General features: G+C 53.9%; 1 protein-coding gene across 1 annotated transcript in view; it reads left to right on the top strand.

Moving 5' to 3' along the window:
- The first annotated feature begins 1,696 nt into the window (after window positions 1-1,696).
- The window catches only part of DRGX (dorsal root ganglia homeobox), a 29,390-nt gene continuing 3,498 nt past the window's right edge, over window positions 1,697-27,588 (top strand). Inside the window, exons 1-5 of the mRNA XM_005853205.2 lie at window positions 1,697-1,796; window positions 3,048-3,145; window positions 4,034-4,135; window positions 7,027-7,205; window positions 7,286-7,398. Coding sequence (XP_005853267.1) covers window positions 1,697-1,796; window positions 3,048-3,145; window positions 4,034-4,135; window positions 7,027-7,205; window positions 7,286-7,398 — 592 coding nt within the window. The remainder of the gene's footprint in view (window positions 1,797-3,047; window positions 3,146-4,033; window positions 4,136-7,026; window positions 7,206-7,285; window positions 7,399-27,588) is intronic.

The following is a 27,588-nucleotide window of genomic DNA, read 5'->3' as shown; positions in this document are numbered from 1 at the left end:
CCAACCGCACAAGGACTTCAGAAGTTTGTTTCCCAAGGAAGCTTTGGAGAGTTCAGTAGGATTTTCTTGAGGCGGCTAACGAGGACCAGTGGTTAAGCCCTGCCGGCTTGGTCAGCATTTCTAAGAAGGAAAGGCCGACACTTACCTGCATTTCACCTCCTCTTACCTCCGAGGACCCATGGTGATCGGCTTTATGAGAAGGTTGGAGAGGTACACCCCCTTACATCAGACCCCAGGGCTGGAGGGAGACCCTCTGAATATGTGGTGGACACATCGTCCCTGTACTTCTGAACCTTGGGTCTGGCCCACCCTTCTGGTCAAAGTGAGGAAGGCTGAGGTTTGGGCAGGTGGTGGGCCGTGTGGGGGACTTACAGGGGAAGCCCTGCCGGCAGGGGCAGGGCGGGCTGCAGAAGCCACTCGCGGAGAGTTCTCGCCCAGCTGTTCATGAGGTCCAGCCGGGCGCACTGAGCTGCTCCCTGCTGTCCGCTATGCCCAGTGAGCTCCCCTCTCGCCCACACCCAGGCACAGGCTGTCTTGATGCTGATTCTATTCAGAAGCAAAGGAGGTCCTTCAGGGCCTTTTGTTTTATCTCTGCAGACGTTCCTAAGCCAGTTTTGCAGGAAGGACTAGCGTTGCTGGAGAAGGTGATCTGCTGCAGCAGGAAAGGCTGAGAATACAATTTGGATATGACATCTCATTATAGCCTGTCAGCTTTTTAATTTTAATTTTTTTGTTAATCTGGAGAGGCATAAAGTAGAAAGCACAGCATGGTTCAGAACTACACTTCTCAGATCATTTTTTGTGGTGTTAAATTAAAAAGTACTCCATATAGCTGCTTAGGAAATTAAAATAGAACAGAAACCTAAGTGAAAAGTGAAATTCTCTTTCACTCCTTTTTTCCCCCCCGAAAAGCACTTCTTATTGCTGGTTTCTTATCATTCCTCCAGGAAAAACAGGCTTTTACCATCATTTATATATTTTTCTCTCTGTGTGTTACACATTGTTTGTACTGAAATTATACTACCAAGTCATTCAGGGCTTTGCTTTTTTCATTGCATAATATATGTTTGGAAGATTTTTTCCATGTTGCTGTATCCTGATCTCCTGGCTTATTTTAAATAGCCGTGTAGTATTCCACCAGATGCCCTGCAGAATTGTCCCTGATGGGAACAGTGGTTGTTTCCAGGTGATGTTTATTACCATGTTGCCAGGGACATTCTTCTCTCTTTATATTGCCACCCTGCATATAAATATATTCATAGATTAAATGTCTGTACGTGCACTTACATTTTTGACAAAAATGATCATTACCCTCTCACAAGGCTACACCAGTAGATGCTGCTACAAATAGGTGAATGGCGGGCACGTTTCAGTACACTCCTATCACGATACCCCTGATGTTTTTTGCCAAAAAACACGGTGGAAATAATAGTTAATGGCTCTGTTTTGTTAAATTGTCAACAAGATTTAACATTTTTCATAAAATTATTGACCATTCTACTTATTTTTAAGTAAAAAGCTCTTCTCATATTTCCTCTTTTCTATTGGGTTGTCAATCTTTGTTCTTATTAATTTGATGAGGCGTCAGCCTTTTGTAAGATTCAGTTGGACTCGCAGTGTTTCATTAAGGTATTATGTGCGCCCGAGGTGAGCCAGTGGGGACCAGCGGGAGCGAATCAGGAGACCGAGGCCGATCATGATGGAGACCCTCAGAGGCCGTCCCACCCTCACCAGCGAGGCCCTTGTTCCACAGGAAGCAGTGTGCTATTCCGCAGAGTACCGGGAGTTCGACTGCCGCGAGGCTGCTCTTTTAAGCTTCTAATGAACTGGAGCGAAATATTTGTGACTAAGGTTTTGAAGAAGAATGCAGTTTGGACAAGAAGTGGGGAGAAGGTTTCAGCAGGGAGTGGGGTATTATGGCAAAAAATGTGGCCCTGGAGAGTGGAATAATAAGTAGGAGGGGCTCCCTTTAGTAGATGGAGTTTTTTAAAGCCTAAAGGATCTTGCCTCTTTGGGACTGAGGTCCTTCTGAGGGATGTCCGGGCATTGTGGCTCACCGGCTGCTAATGCCGGACGCGCAGCGATTCTGAGCCCAGAGCCCATGGCAGGTACAGCATTCACTGGCTAATGGGAACTTGCTCATTTGTTTTCCTAAGGAGCCATTGTGGACTGTCAAGTAAATGGTGCACATTTGGAAAATGATCTGAATGCACATTTGGGGCTAAAGTCTGTTCCGGCTTTATAGGCGCTTTGGAGGCTGCTGGGAGGACAGTGGAAAGATGCCCTTCTTTTTAGGGAAGCAGAAGCAGCGGGCCCTTTCTGAGCCCGGTGAGATGGTGGGTGCCCTCTGAGCGTGGCCCTGTGTAAGTCTGCTTGGAATTCGGGACAGCCACTACTGGGGCAGATTCTTGGTACTGACATCTATATAACAGATCCGCTACAGTGCTGATGAGCTGTGACCAACGATAATTAATATTCATCTGTAAACTTCTTACCTCGTCGTGTCCTGAAGTTCTAGGAGAAAAGTGCTGTGAAAAGCTCTTGGTGTTTTCCTTTCCTTCTCCATCCCCAGCCTTTAACCCTTGTTGTTTGTAGAAATACAGGCAAGTAGACTAACAGGTGAGCAAAGGGAAGCAGCAGCTTCTATGCAAGGCTCTGAGGCAGGGAGTGAGGTGCATTGGACAGAGTGCAGCTGGGAGCTGGGAGCTGGGAGCTGGGAGGTGGATGAAGCCTCTACCTCAAGCCAGTGGCCCTTGCTTGAGACCCGAATTTCTCGACAGGAGAACTTGGCTGTCTTGGGAAGTAAGGTCGCCTCCCGCCCTATGAAATAGGCATAGTTGGGGCTAAAGTCATAAGTTATTGGGAGAGACAGAGCACAAGAGAGTGGAAAAGAAGGGGTTTAATAAGAGGAGCAGAGAAAGACACTTTGGGGCAGTCAGAGCTCTGTCCGGAGGGGACGGGTGATGCCTTTGAATGAGCCTGTGTAGCCAGTGGCTGGTGTGAAGACTGGGGCCACCTGCTCAAGCTGATCCCTTTGCTCCCAGCAGGCACTGCGCCCTTTGGCAACCACCCTCCCGGAGATTTTGACGATGGGTTCCTGCGCAGAAAACAGCGCCGGAACCGGACAACCTTCACGCTTCAGCAGGTAATGATGGTGTCTTCCGCAAGGTAGCTGTCTCCTGCCTGCGGAAAAATCAGAGTCTCAGCTGCTCTCCTTTGTCCTTTAGAGTAAGGCCAACTGATCATGTTAACTGGATCCTTCTGTTTTCTCAAACAACTTATGTGTCAAGGAACCTGTTTCCGGGAGAGGGCAGAGGACTTAGATTATGATCCCAGATAAAGTGAAGAGGCAGTACTGATTGCACCCATTCGCCCGGGGCTGATAGTTTGGGGAGCATTTTAACATCAGCAATGTCATTTGAACCTTGAGAAGGCAGGAAGGACATTCTTGTCCTTGGGTCGGTAGATGAGAAGGCTGGAACCTAAGAAGTTGGTGGATCTGTAGAAGGTATTGTTGCCCTAAATGGAAGGGCTACAGTTGCAACCCTGATATTGTGTTGCCCGGCCCTGGCCCTGCTCTTAGACCTGCTCAACTTCTGGAGCAAACTGGAGCCAGGAAGTGCTCACCCCCTCACCGGCCGTTTCCCTGGGACTGGCCGGGAGCAGCTGCAGGTGGTTCTGCTCCTACACCCGGAGTGGAGGCTGGGCGGATTGCTCTCAGTCACAAGGCCACCCTCCCGTTTTGATTCTTCTGAACATATTGAAATGCAAACGCATATAAATACTCGCACTTCTCTTCTTACTTCTACTTCTTGGGGGAGCATTGAGGTTGTGAGCAAGACTTAGCTCCTAAGTTATCAGTGGTTGAAATTTTAATTCTGTGGGATCTCTTCAAACAGCTCTTTCCCCCTCTTCCTTGCCGATTTGATCTGTGAAACAGCTTCCTCACCACGGTTAGCAAATGTGAACTATGCTCTGCTTCCTCTCACCTAGCCACAACCTCTCATCAGTAAATAGTCCTTCCTTTTACCAGCTGGAAGCTCTGGAGGCAGTTTTCGCCCAGACGCACTACCCCGATGTATTCACCAGAGAAGAGCTGGCCATGAAAATAAACCTCACGGAAGCCAGAGTGCAGGTGAGCCTTCTGTTCAATTATTTAACTCCCTAATATTAAAACTGGCAAACTTTTTTTTTGACATCATGACTGCAGAGTGCACATTTGGCCAAAGAAAGCAAATGAAGACTATCTGTCATTTTCATGATGCACTTTAATAACATCAACATAATGTGGAATATTAGATTAGGTTGATTAATCGGTCATTCATAATTAACTAGTGATAATGTTCTACACTAATTTGTCCGCGTCTCTAAGGTACTAAATTACATCAATGCACATCCATTTCCTTGCTTTGGAAAAAAAAAAAAGAGCTGAGATGCTATTCTCAAAGCAGCTCTGACCACTCTGGGCGAAGGCCGGTCAATTGCAGAGAACTGTGTTTTCAGATGGGAACAGGGTTAGGATCTGCTTTCCAGAAATTGCATTATGGCCAACTTTTCCCCGGCACGCGGACTCTTTTAGGGAAGTGAATCCGAAGAACGTGTGCAATTTAAAAATCTTTAGAGGGCGGCAGCGAAGGGCTGCTGAGAGACGAGCGTGGCCTGCAGTGACCGGCTCAAAGCAGGCTTTCTTTTTAGAAGCCACACGGCGGTCACGTTTAAGTGCACAGACCCGCCGAGCCCAGCAGATGTGCCCGCGCACAGGGGGGCACGCTCACAGCGCTGCCTCTCCAGGCCAGCTAGTCTTTGAGCACAATTATATATTCATTTTATTTATGGGGTTTCCTCCATGCTGTTTTTGTTCTTTTTTTATGTAGGGGCTTGGGGTTAAGACTATGCAAAGATCTAATTGTAGGAAATATAATAGTTTGCTTTCGGTTCCCCTGGGTCATGTTAGTATCTCTTAAAAACCAATGGCTGAAGAGAGATAATGGAATTCTGAGCAGTAAATTGGGGGTTGTAAACAAATTATTTCCCCTATAATCAGATTATGTGATCCTGATGATTAAATCTGAACATGAATCATTGGTCATATGTGGGCAAATTAAACTGATTATTATTTGGAAATGAAAATCTCCTTTGGCCAGGATGCAGTGTCTCCTTTCTTTTTCTAATGCCAGCTTGCCAATAGCTGCCTAAAGACCGCACTGCAAATTGAGATAAATGACACAATTATTGAGCATTCAGAAGTGGAAGATCATAACTTCTCCCTGAAAGGTGCAAGGGTGAGATAGGGGTGGTGACAATTAATGCTGGGAATTGTTGTTGAGGCTGTTGTTGGCTATTATGCAAACAGACAATGGCTGGGAAGCATTTGTTTCTGAGCTCCGAGTGGGGACACGGGCTCCGGGCCTCGGCGGCGGGAAGGGAGATGTGTTTACATTTACACTGCTTGCTCATTCAAATATGATTAATGTTCTATAAAGCAGGGTCTTAATCGAAGCTGATGTTGTCAAACAATAACTAAATAGGGAAATAAACGACTCCATCATGCTCTTTCCTCAGAAGCAGGCGAACTGTCAGTGCAAAGTCATTAAAATATGATAATGAAAAATAGCTCAATTAAATGTTGTCATAGCTGTGACCTTCATTCAATTAAGACCCAAGAAAGTGTCTGCATTTTGCTTTGCATTTAACTGCCCTAAATTTAGAATATAGATAAAATCATTATTCAACGGTTGCTGATATGTGCAATTAAAAGCCAACTAGATTTAAAAAGAGAGAAAGCAAGACCGATAAAGGAGGATGAAATTCAGAGGCGGAGTGGGCTGGCAGGGCTCAGCCTCGGGACCCAGGGCCAGGCTGCCGGCAGGGGGAGAGGATGCCCTGGGAATAGGAGGGAGGTCTACCAAGCCTTGTTTTTTAAGCCAGGAATTGTCTCCTAGGAGAAGGGACAGAGGATTTGCAGGGAGGAGGAAAGAGCAGCAGGGTTTCACTGACCTCTGGGAACACGTTGGCCGGGGCTGCCCGCTGCCATGAGGCGCTCCTGCACATGCAGCCTTGGTTTCCAAGGCTTCAAGGATTCCACACCCGCCTCTAAGGAGGTCCTTAGAGCAGGCGAATCATTATTCGCTGCCTCCCAGCCTGAGGACGGCAGAGATGGTAACACCAGCTAATGCTGACCCAGTGCTGGGTCGCTCTGCACCAGGTACCGAGCCCAGTGTTTTGTGCATCTGTTGTCTCCTGTAACGCTGGGGTGGCCACTATTATTACCCCGATCTGGATCGTGGCCCCTGGCCACGCCACTGGGTTTCGAGTTGCGGATCTGCCGCTTACCCCCTGAATGACCTTGAGCAAGCTAGCGGACCTCTGTGCTTAGTGTTCTCATCTGTGAGGTGGAGGCGGTGGGACTGCCTCCCTCATAGACTGCGGTGGACTCTGGACAAGATGCCGGGCTCAGAGTTCCAAACCAGAAGGGACTCCGGAGTCAGCGTGTCCAGTGGGTGCACTGGGCCGCTGCTCACGCACTTGTCATGATGTGCAAGAGGCGATTTCAGGGATCATCACACGTGTGAGGCCAGACACGCAGGTGCTCAGGGCAACCTGCTGGAAGTGCCAGTGGGTATATTTGACGAGAAAACCCCAGGCCGTGCTTTAAAATGGCTTCATGAGAACCCACCCCTCCAGGAGATAATTTCACGTCAAATAAATGTACATACTCACATACATTCGGAATTTCCACAAAACAACACCTCACCTTTACGCTGGGCACAGCATTTGGATCCTTTCTGTGATTTCACACTCTTTGAGGGATGCTCGTCATGCCCTCTGCACTGACCTTCTGGCCGTTGTAGGTCTGCGGCTGCAGTTCAGGGGCGCTGCTTTGGCCGATGATCTTGAGGCGAGGGGAGTGCGCCTCGCACGCCTGCTGCCGCAGGTGGGCCCGGGGTGCTGGGCACGGCGGTCAGGCGCTGGGCTCGTGCCTGACCTTCTGCCTCCGCTGAGTGTGCCTTTCCATCGGGGATTTAGGTTTGGTTCCAGAACCGAAGGGCGAAATGGAGGAAAACAGAGAGAGGGTCCTCCGACCAGGAGCCAGGAGCCAAGGAGTCCATGGCAGAGGTGACGTCACCGCCGGTGAGAAATGCCAATTCCCCACCCCCGGGGGACCAGGCCCGGAGCAAGAAGGAGGCCCTGGAGGCCCAGCAGAGGTGAGGCTGGCGGGACCCCTGGGCCTGCGGGCTGTTGGGCGCACGGGGCTGGGAGCTCATTGATGTTCTTTCTCTGCCAGCCTGGGGCGAACTGTGGCTCCCACAGGACCTTTCTTTCCCTCCTGCCTGCCGGGGACCCTGCTGAACACGGCCACGTACGCCCAGGCCCTGTCCCATGTTGCGTCCCTGAAAGGTGAGTGTGGCTCTGCTGGCTGGGAGCCTGGCGACGGTGGACCCACCGGCTTTCTCCCGAGCTCATGCTGGCGCCTGGGCTGGTCCAGCTCCCGCTCTCCTGTCAGTCACGGCAGGGTCTGTTTCCACACGCCATCTCGTTTGTGTGCCACGGAGCCTGGGACTAGGTGGCTGTCTCAGGATCACTGTGTCTCATGGGGCTTGTCTGAGGGGCGCTTGTTTCAAAGTGAGTGCTCTGTGCTCATGGATTCTCCTGGTCACATCCTAGGCGGGGCCTGGGAGGGACAATCATCCCAGCTTACAGGCCCTCTGCGTCCATCCGTCCGTCCATCCATCCGTCCGTGGAGCCTGCCACCTGCTGCCCCAGGAACTCCAGCTGGCTGAGGCTCTCACTGTCAGATTTGCTGTCTTATCAGTGGCTGCTGTTGTCTGAGGATGGAAGCCACTTGGGATGTTCTGTCAGATCCAGAGAGAGGAACCCTTGTGGGCTGTCCCTCGGGGATTTCTGGACACCCCCTGCTGGATGAGTGGGCCCCAAGCCTCCTCCTCCTGCAGTGGGTCAGGCTGCTGTGCGCCAGGAGCAGGGCTGGGCCCAGAGAGGGTGGGGGTCCATGTTAGTGTTCCCCCGAGGCCTCGCCTGTCACAGGGGTCTGGGAGGTGGGGTTGCTTCCTGGTTATCGGGGTGGGACAGCCCCCCCTCCCGCCCAGGTGTCCCCAGCTGGTTCTTTGTTAGACTCTGGGGGAGGTAGGAGGGCGTGATGGAGCCTCCCTGGAGTGTCCTGAAGGGAGAGGAAGGCATTCTGGGATAGGGAACAGCATGTGCAAAGATGCCGGTGGGAGGGAGGTGTGTTGGGGCGGAAAACCAGGCTTTTCTGGAGAATGACTGGTATGGTGGGTGCCCATGGGAGAGTGTCCAGGGATGGGAGGTGCCTGAGCTCAAAGGCCTGAATGCCACGCTCCTGGGCTTGGACTTTCCACTGTCGGAGGTGGAGCCTCAAAGCCTGGAGCCACTTCTGGGCGGTCCAGGGAGCTGGGCACAAGGGGCTGAGGCTCAGCGCCACCAGCTCGGGCCTCGCACCCCCTAGCGCTTCCTGCAGCGACTGTGACTGGTACTGGGAGGCCACATAGAGCCCCCCAAGTGCGTCCCTGGGACACATCCACAGGACACAGGGCTGACAGGGCGCCACAGAGGCGGAGTCAGGCCCGAGGGAGGTTGCCAGTGGGACGTGGGTGTCAGCCGGAAGTCTGGAGTTTTATTAGAGCATTTCCATCTTTCACATGTTGCCTCCAAGTCTTTGGGGCCAAACGTGCACACCCTGGGTCGGACCGGCCTGCGGTCGCTGTTCTGAGGGGATTTCTCCCGCCCACACCCCTCTCTGCTTTCTGCTTCCTTCTCCTGCATGTCCTCCCACATAGGTAGCTCCACCTCACTCCTCCTGGGCCTGCCCCCAGCGATGTCCCTGCCTGGCCTGTCCTGACCCTCCCAGCATGTGGCCACTCCAGGTGGCTCCCTGAGCAGCGGCCTGGCCTTTGGCAGCTAAGCCCTGTGGGGAGGGAGGAAAGCGAGCATCTACTGCAAATGGCTTCTGTGCTCGTCCGCATGCAGCCTTGGTTTCCAAGGCTTCAAGGATTCCACACCCGCCTCTAAGGAGGTCCTTAGAGCAGGCGAATCATTATTCGCTGCCTCCCAGCCTGAGGACGGCAGAGATGGTAACACCAGCTAATGCTGACCCAGTGCTGGATTGCTCTGTGCCAGGTACCGAGCCCAGTGTTTTGTGCATCTGTTGTCTCCTGTAACGCTGGGGTGGCCACTATTATTACCCCGATCTGGATCGTGGCCCCTGGCCACGCCACTGGGTTTCGAGTTGCGGATCTGCCGCTTACCCCCTGAATGACCTTGAGCAAGCTAGCGGACCTCTGTGCTTAGTGTTCTCATCTGTGAGGTGGAGGTGGTGGGACTGCCTCCCTCATAGACTGCGGTGGACTCTGGACAAGATGCCGGGCTCAGAGTTCCAAACCAGAAGGGACTCCGGAGTCAGCGTGTCCAGTGGGTGCACTGGGCCGCTGCTCACGCACTTGTCATGATGTACAAGAGGCGATTTCAGGGATCATCACACGTGTGAGGCCAGACACGCAGGTGCTCAGGGCAACCTGCTGGAAGTGCCAGTGGGTATATTTGACGAGAAAACCCCAGGCCGTGCTTTAAAATGGCTTCATGAGAACCCACCCCTCCAGGAGATAATTTCACGTCAAATAAATGTACATACTCACATACATTCGGAATTTCCACAAAACAACACCTCACCTTTACGCTGGGCACAGCATTTGGATCCTTTCTGTGATTTCACACTCTTTGAGGGATGCTCGTCATGCCCTCTGCACTGACCTTCTGGCCGTTGTAGGTCTGCGGCTGCAGTTCAGGGGCGCTGCTTTGGCCGATGATCTTGAGGCGAGGGGAGTGCGCCTCGCACGCCTGCTGCCGCAGGTGGGCCCGGGGTGCTGGGCACGGCGGTCAGGCGCTGGGCTCGTGCCTGACCTTCTGCCTCCGCTGAGTGTGCCTTTCCATCGGGGATTTAGGTTTGGTTCCAGAACCGAAGGGCGAAATGGAGGAAAACAGAGAGAGGGTCCTCCGACCAGGAGCCAGGAGCCAAGGAGTCCATGGCAGAGGTGACGTCACCGCCGGTGAGAAATGCCAATTCCCCACCCCCGGGGGACCAGGCCCGGAGCAAGAAGGAGGCCCTGGAGGCCCAGCAGAGGTGAGGCTGGCGGGACCCCTGGGCCTGCGGGCTGTTGGGCGCACGGGGCTGGGAGCTCATTGATGTTCTTTCTCTGCCAGCCTGGGGCGAACTGTGGCTCCCACAGGACCTTTCTTTCCCTCCTGCCTGCCGGGGACCCTGCTGAACACGGCCACGTACGCCCAGGCCCTGTCCCATGTTGCGTCCCTGAAAGGTGAGTGTGGCTCTGCTGGCTGGGAGCCTGGTGACGGTGGACCCACCGGCTTTCTCCCGAGCTCATGCTCGAGCCTGGGCTGGTCCAGCTCCCGCTCTCCTGTCAGTCACGGCAGGGTCTGTTTCCACACGCCATCTCCTTTGTGTGCCACGGGGCCTGGGACTAGGTGGCTGTCTCAGGATCACTGTGTCTCATGGGGCTTGTCTGAGGGGCGCTTGTTTCAAAGTGAGTGCTCTGTGCTCATGGATTCTCCTGGTCACATCCTAGGCGGGGCCTGGGAGGGACAATCATCCCAGCTTACAGGCCCTCTGCGTCCATCCGTCCGTCCATCCATCCGTCCGTGGAGCCTGCCACCTGCTGCCCCAGGAACTCCAGCTGGCTGAGGCTCTCACTGTCAGATTTGCTGTCTTATCAGTGGCTGCTGTTGTCTGAGGATGGAAGCCACTTGGGATGTTCTGTCAGATCCAGAGAGAGGAACCCTTGTGGGCTGTCCCTCGGGGATTTCTGGACACCCCCTGCTGGATGAGTGGGCCCCAAGCCTCCTCCTCCTGCAGTGGGTCAGGCTGCTGTGCGCCAGGAGCAGGGCTGGGCCCAGAGAGGGTGGGGGTCCATGTTAGTGTTCCCCCGAGGCCTCGCCTGTCACAGGGGTCTGGGAGGTGGGGTTGCTTCCTGGTTATCGGGGTGGGACAGCCCCCCCTCCCGCCCAGGTGTCCCCAGCTGGTTCTTTGTTAGACTCTGGGGGAGGTAGGAGGGCGTGATGGAGCCTCCCTGGAGTGTCCTGAAGGGAGAGGAAGGCATTCTGGGATAGGGAACAGCATGTGCAAAGATGCCGGTGGGAGGGAGGTGTGTTGGGGCGGAAAACCAGGCTTTTCTGGAGAATGACTGGTATGGTGGGTGCCCATGGGAGAGTGTCCAGGGATGGGAGGTGCCTGAGCTCAAAGGCCTGAATGCCACGCTCCTGGGCTTGGACTTTCCACTGTCGGAGGTGGAGCCTCAAAGCCTGGAGCCACTTCTGGGCGGTCCAGGGAGCTGGGCACAAGGGGCTGAGGCTCAGCGCCACCAGCTCGGGCCTCGCACCCCCTAGCGCTTCCTGCAGCGACTGTGACTGGTACTGGGAGGCCACATAGAGCCCCCCAAGTGCGTCCCTGGGACACATCCACAGGACACAGGGCTGACAGGGCGCCACAGAGGCGGAGTCAGGCCCGAGGGAGGTTGCCAGTGGGACGTGGGTGTCAGCCGGAAGTCTGGAGTTTTATTAGAGCATTTCCATCTTTCACATGTTGCCTCCAAGTCTTTGGGGCCAAACGTGCACACCCTGGGTCGGACCGGCCTGCGGTCGCTGTTCTGAGGGGATTTCTCCCGCCCACACCCCTCTCTGCTTTCTGCTTCCTTCTCCTGCATGTCCTCCCGCATAGGTAGCTCCACCTCACTCCTCCTGGGCCTGCCCCCAGCGATGTCCCTGCCTGGCCTGTCCTGACCCTCCCAGCATGTGGCCACTCCAGGTGGCTCCCTGAGCAGCGGCCTGGCCTTTGGCAGCTAAGCCCTGTGGGGAGGGAGGAAAGCGAGCATCTACTGCAAATGGCTTCTGTGCTCGTCCGGCCGTGTGGTCTGTGTTCAGTTCTGCCTTCGTCGGGGGTGCTGTGAGGACCATCAGCGAGGGCCCGGGGGCACAGGTGGCTCTGGGAGCATGGCTGCTGCTGGTTGGTGCTGCATTCGGCAAGGCCGACCCCGGGTGGCCTCCGGAAGGGCTGCTCGGAGCTGGGAGTCCCGGGGCTGCCTCGGGGCTGCTGCTCAGCACAGCCCGCATCAGGCCCGGCCGCCGGCAGGCCCTGGAGATGAGCCTGGGGACCCAGCCTCCACCTCGGCCTTGGGGAGATGTGTGTACCTGCCAGTCAGGTTTGAAGCATCCCTGCGGTTACTGCTCAGTGGTTTTGGGGAGCATGGGTAAGAGGGGCTGGGGCCAGGATGGCTTTCTGACCTTCCCCCAAACTACAGAAATTAAGTTTGTAGCCCAAATGGGGCCCAAGAGACCACCAACCCCAAGTTTCTAGGGCCTGGCTCAGTGCCAGGGGTCTCTGGGTGTAACCAGCCTCCCTCCCCTTAACTGTCCCCTCAGGTGGCTGAACCAGGCTCTCCGTCTCTGGGCCTGAGCATCCCAGGAGTTGCTGGGCATCGAGGGGGCGGCCCTCGCAGCCGGAGGACCTCCCTGCAGATGGTGGGAGAAGGCACCCTTCTGGGCTCCAAGCCCATCGCTCCTTTACAAACGGGAAGCTGAGGCTCAGGGAGCAACGCTACTTGCTCACAGGCCCCTTATTCAGCCAGTCTCCCTCTGTGGTCTGGGCTACTCCACAGGACATTCCCCCACACCGGCCATTCGTCCTCGCCCCTGCTGGGCGCTGCCGAAGGGGCATGGGACCCCACCCCCCTTCTCCCCAGCAAGTTAGGAAGCTCTGAGCCCACAGCTCTGAGGCTCCCTCCAGGGGCCGGGGCCAGTGTGAGCTGAGCACCACAGCCCTCCCAGCCGAGATTCCAATCTGCTGCTCCAGGCCCAAGAGGCTTGCAAATGACAGAAGAAAGACATCAAAGTGATTTTCAGCTCCCAGAATCAAACCAGTGCAGTCTCCTTCCTCGGGCTGAGTGGTCCTAGTGGGCCACCTAGTCTTGGACTGAAGATAGCAACTGTCCTGGGAAGGCCTCCAGGCCTGGCCTCACCTCGTTCTGGGTGCTGCTCCCTGAGGCTGCAGGCCTGTCTCAGCCCAGGCTCGAGGACTTGGCCTGGGGAGCATTCTGTGTGGTTACAAGTTGAAGGGCTCAGAGCGGGGATCTGGCGTTTAGGCTCTGGGCACTGTGTGACAGATGTGAGGTCCCTGCCCAGGACGTGCTGAGAGCCTCCGGGAGTGTCTGCGGGCAGCTGGGCGTCACCCAGGTGCAGTGCTCAGAGGTGCTGTGAGCAGTGACCGTGAGGCCGCTGGGTCCTGTAGCGTTTTATGGGAACTCAAATTCACTTGCCTAGAAATTATGTGGCCTTGAATGGGCTCTGGAAAGAGGGGTGCCTTTGGAATACTGGCTGTCAGCTCCTGAGCAGGCAGGGCGGCTCAGTGCTGCTGCTGCCTGGGGCCCCCGGCCTCTGGAGCTGCTGCATGGTGAAGCCAAGCCCTGCCTCCCCCGCAAGGGGGGGGGGCGGGCGGGCAGGCTGGGCCCTGTCATCTCAGCTCCTGACCTCGGCCCAGAGCGTGCCAGGGACTGGGCTCTGCCTTCTAGTGTTTAGGTCTCGGGGGAAAGCGGCCCAGAAAAGGTGAAGGCAGCAGCCACTTTGCTGAGCTCTCGCACAGACTGAGCAGTCAGCAGCGAGGAACTCCGGATCATGGTTTCTTACAAATTAGAGAGACTGATTTTGATTCCTTGAAGATACCTGTTGAGAGCAGGGGCCTGAGGTTTGGCAGCATCTGGAGAGCTGGGGAAACCAAGATGGGCCTGGGAATCGCCCTGTACTTGGACAATCCGCCCAGCTTAGAAATGCCCAGCACATGCCACAGCTCCACTTGGCGGCTCCGCCTCAAGCCGGCGGGCAAAGGCAGAGACGTGGCCCGGCACTGGACTGCGTGCGGGGCTGTGCTCTGTCTGTGAGGCAGTGCGCAGTCTCCGTGCCGGGTGTGGCCGCCTGTGTGCCAACGGAGGTGTCTGCATAGGTCAGCAGGCTGCTGGGGCAACAGAGAAGGGCAGGTGGTGGGGTTGGCACTCTTGATGAACAGGAGGCCATGGCCCTTCTGGGGTGGCTGGTCAAGCAGAGTGTGCCCCCATGGTGGGGGGTGGGGGGTGGCAGACTAGCCTCCATGCTCTGCTGCACAGGCTCCCAGATGGGCATCAGGCTGCCCCGTCAGGAAGTGGGCAGCTGCTACGTCAGGCCAGGAATCCGCCTACTGGGACAGAGCGGGGCAACAGAAAGCCAGGCATTTGTGGGGGCTTCGTCCTTCAATTACCCTTTCATCATCAGGCGGCCCACCAGCGGTGGTCAGGCAAGGACTGGGTGGCCTCCTGTGTGACTCCTCCTTCATTCTCTAGCCACGTACGCCTGCGTAAGGTACTGGCTCCTCCACCTCTGCTTCCCCTTTTGATCGTCAGGGGCCTGGACTCCGAGGCTGAGCGAGGAGCAGGAGTGAGAACACCTAGGGCAGGTGTGGCACCGCGCGGTGCTCCCTGAGCACGCAGCCAGCTTCCTCCGCTCCCACTCACCTTCACAGAACCTGCTGACATGTCTGCTTCTCCCAAACGCCGCCCGTTTCTCTGAACCTCATTGCAGCAGACTCCCACCTTTTTCTTAAGCCCCATTGTTCCAACGTTTGGCAGTGGTGGGCGTTCCCCCCCCGGTGGGACTCCTGGCCAGGCACCATCCTCTCCCTGGCTTTCCAGGGCTGTGCACTCGGGATGGATGGGAGGACTCGCCTGGCCAGGGTGCAGCTAGTGTGCTCCGTGATGGGTGTGCCACGGAGACTCACGTAAAAGGCAGCGGGACCTGCCCCAAGCCGGGAGGGTTTGCATGACAATAATGGGGTCCAGACAAAAAGCCTCAGCAACGCAAAGAATTTCCCTGGCTGACTTACTGGTCAGCCTTGTGTTCACCATTCATTCATGCAGAGGAGGTTATTAATGGCCAGGGGAGGTGCTGGGGTTTGTTCAGGGGAAGCGCTGGCCACAGGATGGCGGTGTGTGGGGGCGGGAGAGCCACAGGCAGCGAGGCCCGCTCCCTGTGCACTTAGTCCAGCGCCTTGAACCTGGGATTCAGAGAGCTGGGTGTGAGGTGGGTGGACACTAATTGCGCTGCTAGGGGAGAGCTCTCAAAGCTCAGTCCGCGCTCAGATGCAGAGTCACAGCCCCTCTCTGGAGCTGGGCGGAGGCCTCGCCGCGGACTTTCCCGAAGCAGAGCAGGCAGGAGGCGGTGGCAGCCTGCTGGGCCAGTCGGGCATGTGGGGGCACCCAGTCCCTGGTGTGGCTCCCTGGAGTTAGGCCTGAGGTAACAGCAGCAGCAGAGCAAGGGACTAAGGCCTGACCCCTCCTCCTCCTCTCGCCCTCCCCCTCCTGGGCAGGGAAGGCGGCTCCAGCTGTCCCAAATGAGGGCTGGGCTGGGAGGAGCCTGGAGGCACTTGGCGTTCTGGCCACACCTGCCCTACATGGCTGAGCTCGGCCTTCCAGGCCTTGGAGGCTGAGGGACTGAGGGATGTGTGTGGACAGGGTCTGGCCATGGCCTTCCTGAGAGCAAGGCCTCTTCGTTAGCCAAGAACATGCCCTCCCTTTGTGACGTTGGGTAGCCTGTCTGGGTTCTGAGACTGCAAGGGCTTTACTGGCCAATCAGCATTCACCCTCCACGGCTAGCCTCTGCTGAGCCCTGAAAGCACTCCACACTCCCATTCCTCTTTAATCACATTCCCTTCGTGTTGTGATTTTGTAAAAAACGCAATTTGTAAAAATTGTTGTGTTGTGAAATATAATAATCATTAGAAACATTTCATAGAACACGATTAATGATTAAGGAAGGCTTAGTGAATGAATGATCTTAAGCACCTATGTAACCACCCTCGGGGACTTTGCCTGTACCCCGAAACCCCTGAGTCCCTGCACCCCTTTCTACTCATCTCACCTTCCTTCCCCTAAATAAAACCTTTTGCTGACTTTTATGGTAATAGCGCTTTGCCAACCTCCTCAGCAGGCTTTCTGAAACACTATTGTTTAGTCTTGACATATTACATATGTAATCTATAACAATAAAAGGGTAATACACTAATTAGACCAGATGTCTTCCAGACGTCATTCCAGATGTCCTTCCTGACGAAGCCGGGGCCAGCCCAAGGGAAGCCAGCAGGGTCCCGGGTGCCTGCCGGCAGCTGGGGGAAGGAAGGCCTACTCTTGCACGAATTTTTTGTGCATCGGGCCTCTAGTATGTATATAATATACATACAATATACAGTATGTATATTTCATGTCTGGCCTCTTTGGGTCAGCACATGTTTGGGAGATTTGTCTATATAATTAGGGTTAGTTATAGATTCTTTATGATATTCTAAGTACAAGATCGAATTTCTCTAAAGACAAAGTGTTCCCTTCCCAGTTGTTTTCCTTGCCGGAACTTCTAGGACAGTGTTGAATGACAGTGGTGGTCACAGTCATCTTGGCTTTATTCCATGTTTTATAACAATCTTATTGAGATATAATTCACATAACATACAATTCGTCCGAATGGTCACTCCGATCAGCTCTAGAACATTTTCATTTCCCCGTGCTGCTAGCAGTCCCTCCCTGACCAGGCAGCACAGTCTGTGTGTCTCTATAGATTGTGGACATTTCGCATGAATGGAATCATACAGTATGTGGTCTTTGTGACCAACTCTTGCCTTCTTCTTGATCTCCTGGGAGAATTCTCAGGGTTTCGCAATTGTGTTAATTTTCTTAGATACCTGGTATCAACCGAAGATATTTTCTTCTTGCCCGAGTCTTCTAAAAGTCTTTGTTTAGTTATTATTTTTTTAAAAAATCGTGAATATGAATGGATGTTGAATTTCATCAAATTCTTTTCTGCTGCTGTTGAGAGGGTCACGTGGGTTTTCTTTCTCAATATATTAATACAGTAAATTACATGGATTAATTTTTTACATGTTAAACCAGCTGTGAATTCTTGGAATAAACCTAATTAGATGTGACAAGTTACCATTTTCATAGCTAGTTGGATTTTGGTTGGCTAATATTTTGTTTAAGGTTTTTGCATCTGTGGTCATGAGGAAATTGTGATATATATATATTTTAAAAGTCTCCATTCCAGGTTTCGGTATTGCTTTCCTTTACCCTAAAACGTAATGTGAAGCAGCGGCAGACCTGCCCAGCTGGCTTGTTATCTCTCCTGACACGAGGACTGACTGTGTTTGGCCGGACAGTTGTGCTGCTGCTTTGCCCGGGGTCTCATGAAGGTGGAGGTGCAGTCAGATGGCGGCTGGGGCTGGTACCTACGAGATGGAATTGCTTCTGTGTCTGGTGCCTTGGCAGGGATGCTGGGAGGCTGGGAGCCCTCTCTCCCCACATGACAGGCCTATGGGGAGGGGTTAGATGGTGTCTGGGCTCCCAGAGTGTAAGAGCAGGAGGTGCCAGGCCTCCTTAAGGCTCACACTCAGACCTGTGCTGCTTCTCCTGCATTTTGTTGATTAAATCGATCACAGAATCAGCCCAGACTCAAGTGGAGGGGACTGCACATGGGTGTGAATACTGGGAGATGGTCCATGGAAGGCCCTCTTTGGAGACTAACTGGCACACGTATTAAGGATACTCTGGCTTCATGACATGAATCTAGTACATGTGGTTGAACCTACCTTACCTCCCAATCCTGACTCTAAAGTACTTTCAGGGAACTGGCAATGTCTGACTCACCTCTGCCCCTAACACAGAGTTTGGTACAGAGTAAAAGGTGGTGGGATTTGGGGAAAGAAGGAAGGAAGGTCATGCTGCTGTGGCCTGGGAGACTGGCCTCACTTAGGAGACTCTAAGTCTAGCACCCTGGCCCTGGACCCCAGAACTACTGGGACCTCCTGTTCTTCCGGGCGCCCACTGAGAACCCCACTTTGCCAGACTCTGAACCAGAGGCTGAGCATCTGGTAGTAAATGAGACACAACCCTACCGTAAGGGGCTTGCAGGCTGGGGATGGGCGTGGAGAGACAAATAGATCAACAAAGAATTCCATGTCATGTGGCACAGTCACCTGCTCTCGTAGAGGCCAAGGAGCACACGCAGGCTGCGGGGGAGCCCAGGGGAGGAGGAACGCTTTCTCTGTGTGAATGAGGAAGGCTTTCCCATGGAGGTGCTTGAGTTGGGCTTCAAGGAAGTGCAGGCCTTGTCCAGTGGGCACGGCACTCTGGGCAGAGAGAAGAGCATGAGCAAAGGCATGAGGCTGGCAGGGCTGGTAGGTTGAGGAAGGTTGGATGGAGCCATGGTCCTGGGAGAGGAGCATGGCGTGGTCTCAGGTCGGCCCAGGCTCTGGAGTCAGACCAGCCACGGCCCAAGCCTTCTTCTTGCTATAGGTTCAACTTCAGGCAGACCCAGTCTCCTTGTCTGTGACATGAGGATCATGATGACCTTCCCGGAAGTGCCTGTGGTCAGTGGAGTGTGTATGGGCCTGGCACACCCTAGGGTCCAGTAGGTGCTGGCGATGTAGGGAGGACTGTGGCGAGGCCCAGAGCTCACTAGGGACCTGTTCAGGCTCAGGTTTACAAGGAAAGCAGCTGGGTCAGCCCTAGCCCCTCCCAGCCTGGCTGATGTCAGGAGGACTTGGGTGGAGACTGAAGAGCCTTAAGGAATCTCCTCGATGAGTAACCCCTGCTTTTCCTGGATCCAGTGGGGGTCACTGAGGCCCGGAGAAGGGAACAAGACTTCCCAGGTCACACTGTGTGTCGGTCAGAGGTAGGACAAGTCAGGGCCCCCGGTGTCCCGCCCTGTAGCCCCCTCACCCTGTATTGATTCTGTTCCTTTTACAGGCACCTGCTGTCATTCTCTGGCTTTGAAAACTGCAGCTCACTTTCCAGAAGCCATTTCCTATGGGTGCTGATGGGTTTGCCCTTCCTGTTAATCAATGGGGCCTGGAGTGCAGGGAGCTGAGTGGAGGCTCTGGCCTGTGCCCAGGGGCGGGAGAAGCCGCCTGCCCATCCAGAGTCTGGCTGCTGCTGGAAGGAGTGGGCAGTGCTACCTGGCGCTGCCCTGCCTGGGACGCATGTCCCTGCTGCTCCTGGGGCTGTGCCCGCGTCCTTGGATCTGAGTCATTGTCTGTTTGCCCTTCGGAGACATCCAAGCTGAAATGGGAGCCTGGCGCTGGCCCCGAGACTATCACAGAGAAGGGAATGGCTGGTGAGCCCACTCCTGTCAAGGAGTTTGCTGGGCACATGAGCAGGTGGGGGATAGTGGGTGGAGTGACACCTGGAATAGAGACAGGGCGGGGCTTAGCTCAAGTCACCAGACTAACCTGCCAAATTAACCAGGGAGTTTTGGTGGTAAGCAGACTGGGTAACTTTGTAAGGACTACAATTTTCCTTACCGTGGGGTATTGGGGAAGCTTAGAACCTGGGAAAGGGCCCTTTGAGGAAGTAAAATATTCCAACTTGGTCAGGAAAGATAGCTCTCCCTCGCTTTCTAGTGTTTACTCTGCACCAAGCAGGACGTGTTAGTTTTGGGATCAGGAGTGTAGGGTGAGGATGGGCAAAGGGCACTTACAGCAAGTTTGGGAGGTGAGGTGGGCACAAAATAAACTCCTGGAAAAAGGGCAATAAAAGCATCCAACAGAGACAGCAGTGCTTCAGGGGTTCCACGGTAGAAGCCGTCTGGGTGTGAATTTGACCTTGTTGTGGTTTGATTATTGGCGAGCACACTTAGCCACAGCATCTAAAAATCTATGCTTAAATACTGTAGGCTGTTGTACCAACATTCCCATTCAAATGCTCCTTGTGGGCTATAAATAACCGGTATTATCACTCACCAAATGTTTATTTGTTTGTTTGTTTTACTATAAAGTAAAAACGTGAGCTGCAGAATCTGTGGTACACATCCCGTAAGCCCACGCACCTGCTTCCTTGCTCAGTTCTGTCCCCTTAGCCTGGACGCTCAGCTGGAAGCCAGGGTGCGGGACCCGCCGTGACCAGGCCGGCAGCCCCCGGGCCCCTGCGATGAGGACGTGCCATCGGCAGAGACGAGACAGAACTAACTTAATTTTTTTCTGTCAGTCTCTGTAGTAGATCAATTAAACTGCCAAGGAGATCAAATATTTCAGACTGTATTTATTACATTAAGTATTTATGTTCAGGCCAAGCCTTTAAAGCATGATGTCATAGAGGAATGTAGGCTGATTGGATCAATTCAGCAGGATTTGCTGTAGCTTAATGGAAATCTAATTGTATGTTTTAATTTAGTGTCCAGGAGGTATTGTGTTCTCCAAACAAAACAGCGCTCAGGCTGCAGGCAGTGGCCAGTGGCTCTCAGGACCTCGGTGAGGGCAGGTGGCGGGGGCTGGAAGGAGGTGTGGCCTTTGGAGGCGCCACCAGCTGTGGGCTGGTTGCATCCCAGGCAAATGGACTCACTGGCTTTGAACCCACAGAATGGGAAGGGGGCCGGATGTTGCTGGTGGATTTTGCATGGTGACCCCGCCAACAACCCTAGCGGAGGCAGAGGCCACTCCAGGCATGGAGGCTCAGACCGTCCGCAGGCCCTGCGGCCTCCTCGGGAGCGCGTCTGTCCCATCATCCGAAGGAAAGGAGACAGACCACCAGTCGCAGAAAGGACACCACTTAAATGAGGGTAATATGGCAGAGGCCACTCCAGGCATGGAGGCTCAGACCGTCCAAAGGCCCTGCGGCCTCCTTGGGAGTGCGTCTGTCCCATCATCCGAAGGAAAGGAGATGGGACCACCAGTCGCAGAAAGGACACCATTTAAATGAGGGTAATACCTGGTTAGTTTAGAAAGAGTGGAAAATACAATAAAACAAAGGAAAGTATAAATATCATCCATAACCTAGTACTCAGAACCAACCACGTGGAATATTTGGTATGGGTACATTTGTTTTCTTCCCATTTATCTCTAATAAATTTATGTATTTTATAACTTATTTGGAAATTCTAAAATTTAAATTAAAAAGTTGAAATTTATAAATATTTTCTATTTCTAAATAAATTTATATATGTACAAATACACCTATGATCCCCTATGGATATGGTACATGGCCATACATATATGTATACCCATATATACTATGTGTATGTGTATTATGTATTCATAGGTATGTATGTATATACACATGTATACATGTACCCAAAGGGGGTCATATTAACTTACTCTTCCTGAACCTGCTTTTTAAACTTAACATTTTATTATTATTTTTTTCATGGCACTAAATATCCTCCTAGAATGTAACATCATAGCTTCAGTGTGCCCTTTATCTGTGACTACTGCTTGGCTGTCAGGTTACTCTTGTTGCCATGTGCCACCCTGGGAATTTTCTTTGTAGCTAATTTAAATTTTAGTTCATCCATGATTATAGCTTTTTTATTGCTTAAAACAACAACAGCAGCAGCAACAACATACTACAGCCCGCAATCTGGAAATCTAGTAACTAAAAGGTGGAACTTAGAGTTTGTTTGGCTTACCCCTCAAGAGTCTGTTGGCCGAGTAAGTTATTCTCCTTTTGGGTCAGACAGGACGGGCTCACCCAGGACCCGTGGAGCCGGGGAGCAGGTGGGGGCTGTGCTGGCACCCCGGGAGGCGCGGTGCTGGGGACACGCTCAGTCCGGTTTCGCCTTGAGGCAGGTCTCACGGCTCAGCCTGGGGGTCCTCGGGGGCGGGAAGAGGACGCTCAGAACATCTGAGTTCTTCAGCTGATTGTGGAAACGAATTGGTAATTGGAACACACTGTGAATTGTGACTTAGACTTGCCCTTTACTTTGCATGGGTTATGGAAATAATAACTGTTGGAGGACTTAGTACCGGTGCTTTGCAGAATTTCTCTCAGGTGAGGAAGCCAGGCTGGGACAGATGGAGAGCAGCCCAGGACTGTTAGCGGTGGGGCCAGCAGCCAAAGTTCACACCTGTTCCTTCCGCCTCAGCTCTTGGGCCCCATTCGGCATGTCTATAGGCTTTGATTAGGGCGACTTGGTTTTGGAGTCAACAGTTTCTAAAGCAGCGGTTCTCAACCTGTGGGTCGCGACCCCTTTGGGGGTTGAACGACCCTTTCACAGGGGTCGCCTAAGACCATCGGAAAACACATATATAATTACATATTGTTCTTGTGATTAATCACTATGCTTTAATTATGTTCAATTTGTAACAATGAAATTGGGGGTCACCACAACATGAGGAACTGGATTAAAGGGTCGCGGCACTAGGAAGGTTGAGAACCACTGTTCTAAAGTGTCTTCGTCACCTCCCTGATGTAATAAAAGAGAGCCCGAGCCCCTCTTTGGGCTGACTCTGTGCCCATCGCTGACAGCTGCGGCGGGTGGAATCAGGGCCCCTCCAAACGTCGCCTCTGTGAGGCTCCTGCTGTGGCCAGCCGTGGCCTCAGGCCGTCCTTCAGGGCACTGCTTGCTTGCCTTCTACTGAATGGGCCCGGGTTACTGTGCATTTTGAGCTTCTTGGCTGTTGTATAACAATGTCAATAAACATTGTCTATTTGCTCAATGTTGCCCATCAGTATGTCTGCCATTGGCAGCCACATTGCTCTCTAGTTTGTGGCAGTCTCCTCAATCAGGCGACATGTTGGTACCGTGAAATTATGGAGAAAACAAGAGTTAGTTTTACCACATTGCTCTCTAGTTTGTGGCAGTCTCCTCAATCAAGCGACATGTTGTTGGTACTGTGAAATTATGGAGAAAACAAGAGTTAGTTTTGTAAAGATCTTATTTGTGGAAATAATTTTTTTCTTTGTTAAGAAATGGTTACAGGAATTAATAGAGATTCTGGTTGTTGGACACTTTATATGTGATTGTAATCACTGAAATTCTGAAAACATGAGTTAAAGTTGAAGAAAATTCAGCTTTGTAATTCACATCGCATTGTAAAACTCATTTTTTTGTTGTTGAAAGAGATTTAAGAACTTGTCCACTGTAGCCCATACTGTGCACAGTTTCTCTACAACATCTGCCAGGGGCCCTCGGGGAATCATGACCAGAACCATCTCTCCCAGAGAGCCCGCTTCGCATGCATGGCATGCTGATGGCAAAGAAAGGAAACCCTCTTACTCTCACTTCTGCTGTAGCCCATACTGTGCACAGTTTCTCTACAACATCTGTCAGGGGGCCTTCGGGGTATCATGACCAGAACCATCACCCCCAGAGAGCCTGCTTCGCATGCATGGCATGCTGATGGCAAAGAAAAGAAACCCTCTTACTCTCACTTCCGTCTTTGCTTCTATTCCACCCTCCACACCTAGAGTTGGAAGCAGTTACCTCATATCCACTGTGCCCGGGGTCACTCAGCTAAATTGTCCCACTTCTTTCACATCTCATCTCTCTTCCTCCCTTCTTCCCTCTCCCCTCCCACTCTCTAGACTGATGGTCTGACTATGACATAGGGGAGAAGGACTTTATCCTCCTTTTTTTTCTATAGGTTCTGCCTCTGTTAAGGCAACCCACAGCCATATAGTGTCACAATGAGCTCACTGCGAAGGCATATTGACCACATGCTCTCCTGCTGAGCCACGCTCCCCTGTACAGTTGGGTTGTTGGCAGAGATCACAGACTTCACAGCTTCCTTGATAAATATCATTGCATTCGAGTTGTCTCCTTGTTTGCCTTTGGTCTTGTCTGTTGTGCAGACGGCCTCCCTCGGTCTTGCCGTCTACATTCTGATCTGCACACCTGTGTTCTCACCCAGGGAAGGGCAGGGCGAAGGGCAGGTGACTCCCACGGCTCATTTTCAGCATTCTGCCATGTGACTGTTCACCTGTGAGCACCGGCCCCTGTGTGGGCACTTGAGCTACTGGTCAGATTTGGGGTGTAGATGAGGGAAGAGGGCACCTGTGAGGGGCTGTAGGCAAGGAATTTGGTTGGCCTGCGTGGGTCTGCTGCCCTGCTGTAGAAACGCCTACCCAGCAGTCGGTGCGGAGTCTTGGGACAGAGGCTGGGCTCCAGGGATGTGTGTAAATCGGTGATGCTCCCTTAGGCAAAGCCGCACAGGTAGGCCAGGTGGAGGGTGTCAGCCCCTGGAGCTGAGGCGGTCTGTTGGGGTGAAGGACATTCAAGGTCTTCACCCATGGAGGAGCCATAAAGGGGTCTTCACAGCCTTGGGCGCTCCTCTTTCTGATAACCTTGACGTGTACTCTCTTTTGGTTCAGGTTTAAGAATTTATTTTATTTAGTTTTAGTTTTAATTGTGGTAAAATACATATAAGATGAAGTTTACCATCTTAACCAGTTCTACGTGTACAGTTCAAAAGCGTTAAGTACATTCCTATTGCTGTGCAACCATCACCAGCCTCCATCTCCAGACCTTTGTCATCTTCCCAAACCGAGACCCTCCCCATCAGACCAGAGCTCCCACTGCCCCTCTAGTCCCCGCCCCCTCCCCGCAGCCGTCTCTACTTCCTGTCTCTATGACCCGCCTATTCTCGGCAGTGCCTGGAAGTGGAATCACACAGAATTTGACATTTTCAGCCTGGCTTAGTTCACTCAGCACAGTGTTCTTGAAGTTCATCCATGTTGCAACAGGCGATAGGATTTCCTTTTTCTATGACCTCATCATACCGTGTTGTCTGTTTAGCGCTGACAGTTTTAACCAGTTTCCCAGAGTCCTTGGGTTCCTCTGGTCCTCAGTTTCCCCGTCTGTGCAGTGTGGGGGGGCGAGCTAGATGGTATGCCCGGGCTCCTCTTTCCCGCAGCCGCAGTTCTGTGAGCGAGTTTCTTGCCCCGGAATCTGGGTTCTGCAGGCCAGTAGTGCGGTTATTGGTGGCTTCTGTGGTGTGTGACCTAGCGGGGCAGGCTGTGGACCAGGGAAGGGAGCCCCTGTCTTGTCCAGGTGGCACTTGATCCTGCAGGTGACACAGTCATTGAGTCTCAGACCATGTCACTCCCCCTTTGATGCTTACATTGGAGCAAGAGTCAGCCTCAGACAAGCTGAGCGGCCCCTCCTTGGCGGCCTGACTGGGGCCGGATGCCCAGGGTGGAGCCTGAAGACAGCGGCCACCCAGGTCCCCCACAGCCCACGCCCCAGGAAGCCCCCTGTGACCTCAGCACGCACCAATCTCAGAGCTCCGGCTCCCAGCCCTCGGCAGCCCCTTCTCATATGTGCGGACGACATCTAACTCCAGTCTTCCTTCTTTTTAACATTCACTTAAAATTAAAGCCATGTTTCTGAAATTAAAAGAAGTTCACATTCATTGTAGGAAAATGAGAAAAATTCTACACAGACACAGAGGAGAACATCTCCAGTATTCCTACTGCCAAGTGGGCTCACTTTCTTCATAGTTCGGTGTCTCCACATGTGCGCTCCCCAGTGCGGGGAGATATGGAAGGAAGGCAGCTTCCTTCCCAGTCACCCCCCATGGTAATTCTACACAGACACAGAGGAGAACATCTCCAGTATTTCTACTGCCAAGTGGGCTCACTTTCTTCATAGTTTGGTGTCTCCACATGTGCGCTGCCCAGTGGGGGGAGATGTGGAGGGAAGGCAGCTTCCTTCCCAGTCACCCCCCATGGGGGGGGGGGCGCGGCCTGGGCTGTTGCTCTGGCACTGTTCCCAGCAGCACCTGCAGCGCCCTGTGGGGCTGTGCCCGTCAGTGTGGCTCCCTGTGTGAGAGCCACTAGGAGTGGAATAGTCAGGCCTGGGGACTGACCCAGGGCGATTCTGTGTTTCGGGCTGTGGCTGGAAAGGCTGCAGGCTGAGGCCCGCCAGGGGTGCCGGCTATGGGCCGGCTCTTAGCATTCCCTTAGATGTGGAGCTTGTGGTTTGTGTTGGTATCTGCTGCAGGTTGTGTGGCCCATTGGTCAAACTCAGGCCTGGGGACTGACCCAGGGCGATTCTGTGTTTCTGGCTGTGGCTGGAAAGTCCGCCAGGGATGCCGGCTACGGGCCGGCTCTCAGCATTCCCTTAGACGTGGAGCTTGTGGTTTGTGTCGGTATCTGCTGCAGGCTGTGTGGCCCATTGGTCAAAAAGAGGCAGGAAGTGACCGCTGCCTCTTCTCCTCCTGTGACACTAAGGGAAAGGCCACGGTCCTGGTCCCCACTGTGCGAACCTGGCAGTGACGGGGACCTCAGTCCTTACCCAGAGACCGGGGCTGAGCAATGCCCACCCCTTAGGGCGGCCAGGGTGGTGATGAAGGCAGCAGTGGGTCTGGTAAGGATGCGCCTGCTTGAAGGAAGAGACAGGGCCCACAGGTTCGTGAGGGGAGAGACGTGCCTGGCCTGGCCCAGGAAGCCTGTCCCGAGAAAGGGGGCGGGATGACCAGCGGCAGCTATGCCGTGGCCGTGGCCGTGGCTGTGATGTCCAGGCTGCCTCCTGAAGGCCGATCCCACCAGGGGGCCCTGGGGCCAGGCCCCCTCCCTGCCGCCTTCCCCCTCTTCCACAAACACTTCCCTGGGACTGACCCACTGTGCTGGGTGCTGGGGACAGAGCAGTGAATGAGACAGCTAGGGACTGGCTCCCTTGGGAGCCTGCAGTCTCAGGGGTGTGGGGGGAGACAGACAGGTCTTGCAGCATTGGCGGTGCACCTGCCCTGAGGCCGTCTGTGAAGACGGAGGCGGGGGCTCTGAAGCAGCATAACCAGGAGCTCTGAGGAGGCAGCTCGAATGCAGCCCCAGGGAGCCGTGAGGCGAGCCTTCTAGGGTGGAGGCAGCCTCAGTCCCAGGCCGCACCTGCAGGAGGCCCACGGGAGGGGGGTACTGTGTCCTCTTTTGAGACGGGGACTCAGTGGTGAAGGCCAGGCCTCTGCCTGGTTTGAGGTCCAGCTCTGCCCCTTAGTATTTAACCTCAGTCTCCTCATCTGTAAAAGGGGCTCACGACAGAGCCTACGTCCTGGAGCGGTTCGGAGGTTGTGGTGCCCGGGGTGGCGTTGGCTCTGGTCCCCACAGCTCTCAGGGAGGGCTCTGCTGCGCCTGTGTGTGGGCCTCTGCCGGGAGGCCTGCGGCACCTGGGGGGATGCGGAGGGCGGTGGTGCCCGTCACACGAGGGTTAGAAGGCCATACAGGGTTTCGATGAGTTCAACAAGTATGGGTTTTGGTCCAAAACACTGTTTTTGCAATGCTGCTTTTCCCAAAGCCGGTGAGTATGTTCAGAAAGGGCTGAGGGGCCGGTGGGGCAGGAATGGAGCGGCTGGCTTTGCTGCCCGCCCCCAGGCCTCAGGCCCAGGGACAGGCACTGAATCCCAGTGTACTTGGCAGGGCCGCGGTGGGCCATCTCCTCTCCTGGTGAGGTCTGGCTCCGCAGCCCTTCCCCGCTGGCTGCAGGCCGAGGCTGCTTCAGCTCGCTGCTCCTGCAGGACCACAATGGGGGCCACCATTCAACCTATCCAAGGGGCTCTTAAAGTCCCTCAAATCATGTCATGTTGGCAGCTAAGTCTACCCACCCCATCTGGATGCAAGGTCTGTGCACCCCGGCCTCCCCACCTGCCCGTGCTGGGCCCTGGCAGCCCACGGGCATCCCTCAAGGAGGGGGAGGTACCAGCACTCCGAGCACTGCTCAGCTCTCCTCTTGGAACTCAGATGGCCGATAGGACCACGGCCAGACGCTCCATAT

This window comes from Myotis brandtii, unplaced genomic scaffold, assembly GCF_000412655.1.
Source record: "Myotis brandtii unplaced genomic scaffold, ASM41265v1 scaffold1003, whole genome shotgun sequence".
NCBI classification, from domain to species: domain Eukaryota; kingdom Metazoa; phylum Chordata; class Mammalia; order Chiroptera; family Vespertilionidae; genus Myotis; species Myotis brandtii.
This window is presented reverse-complemented; position numbering and strand designations above follow the sequence as displayed.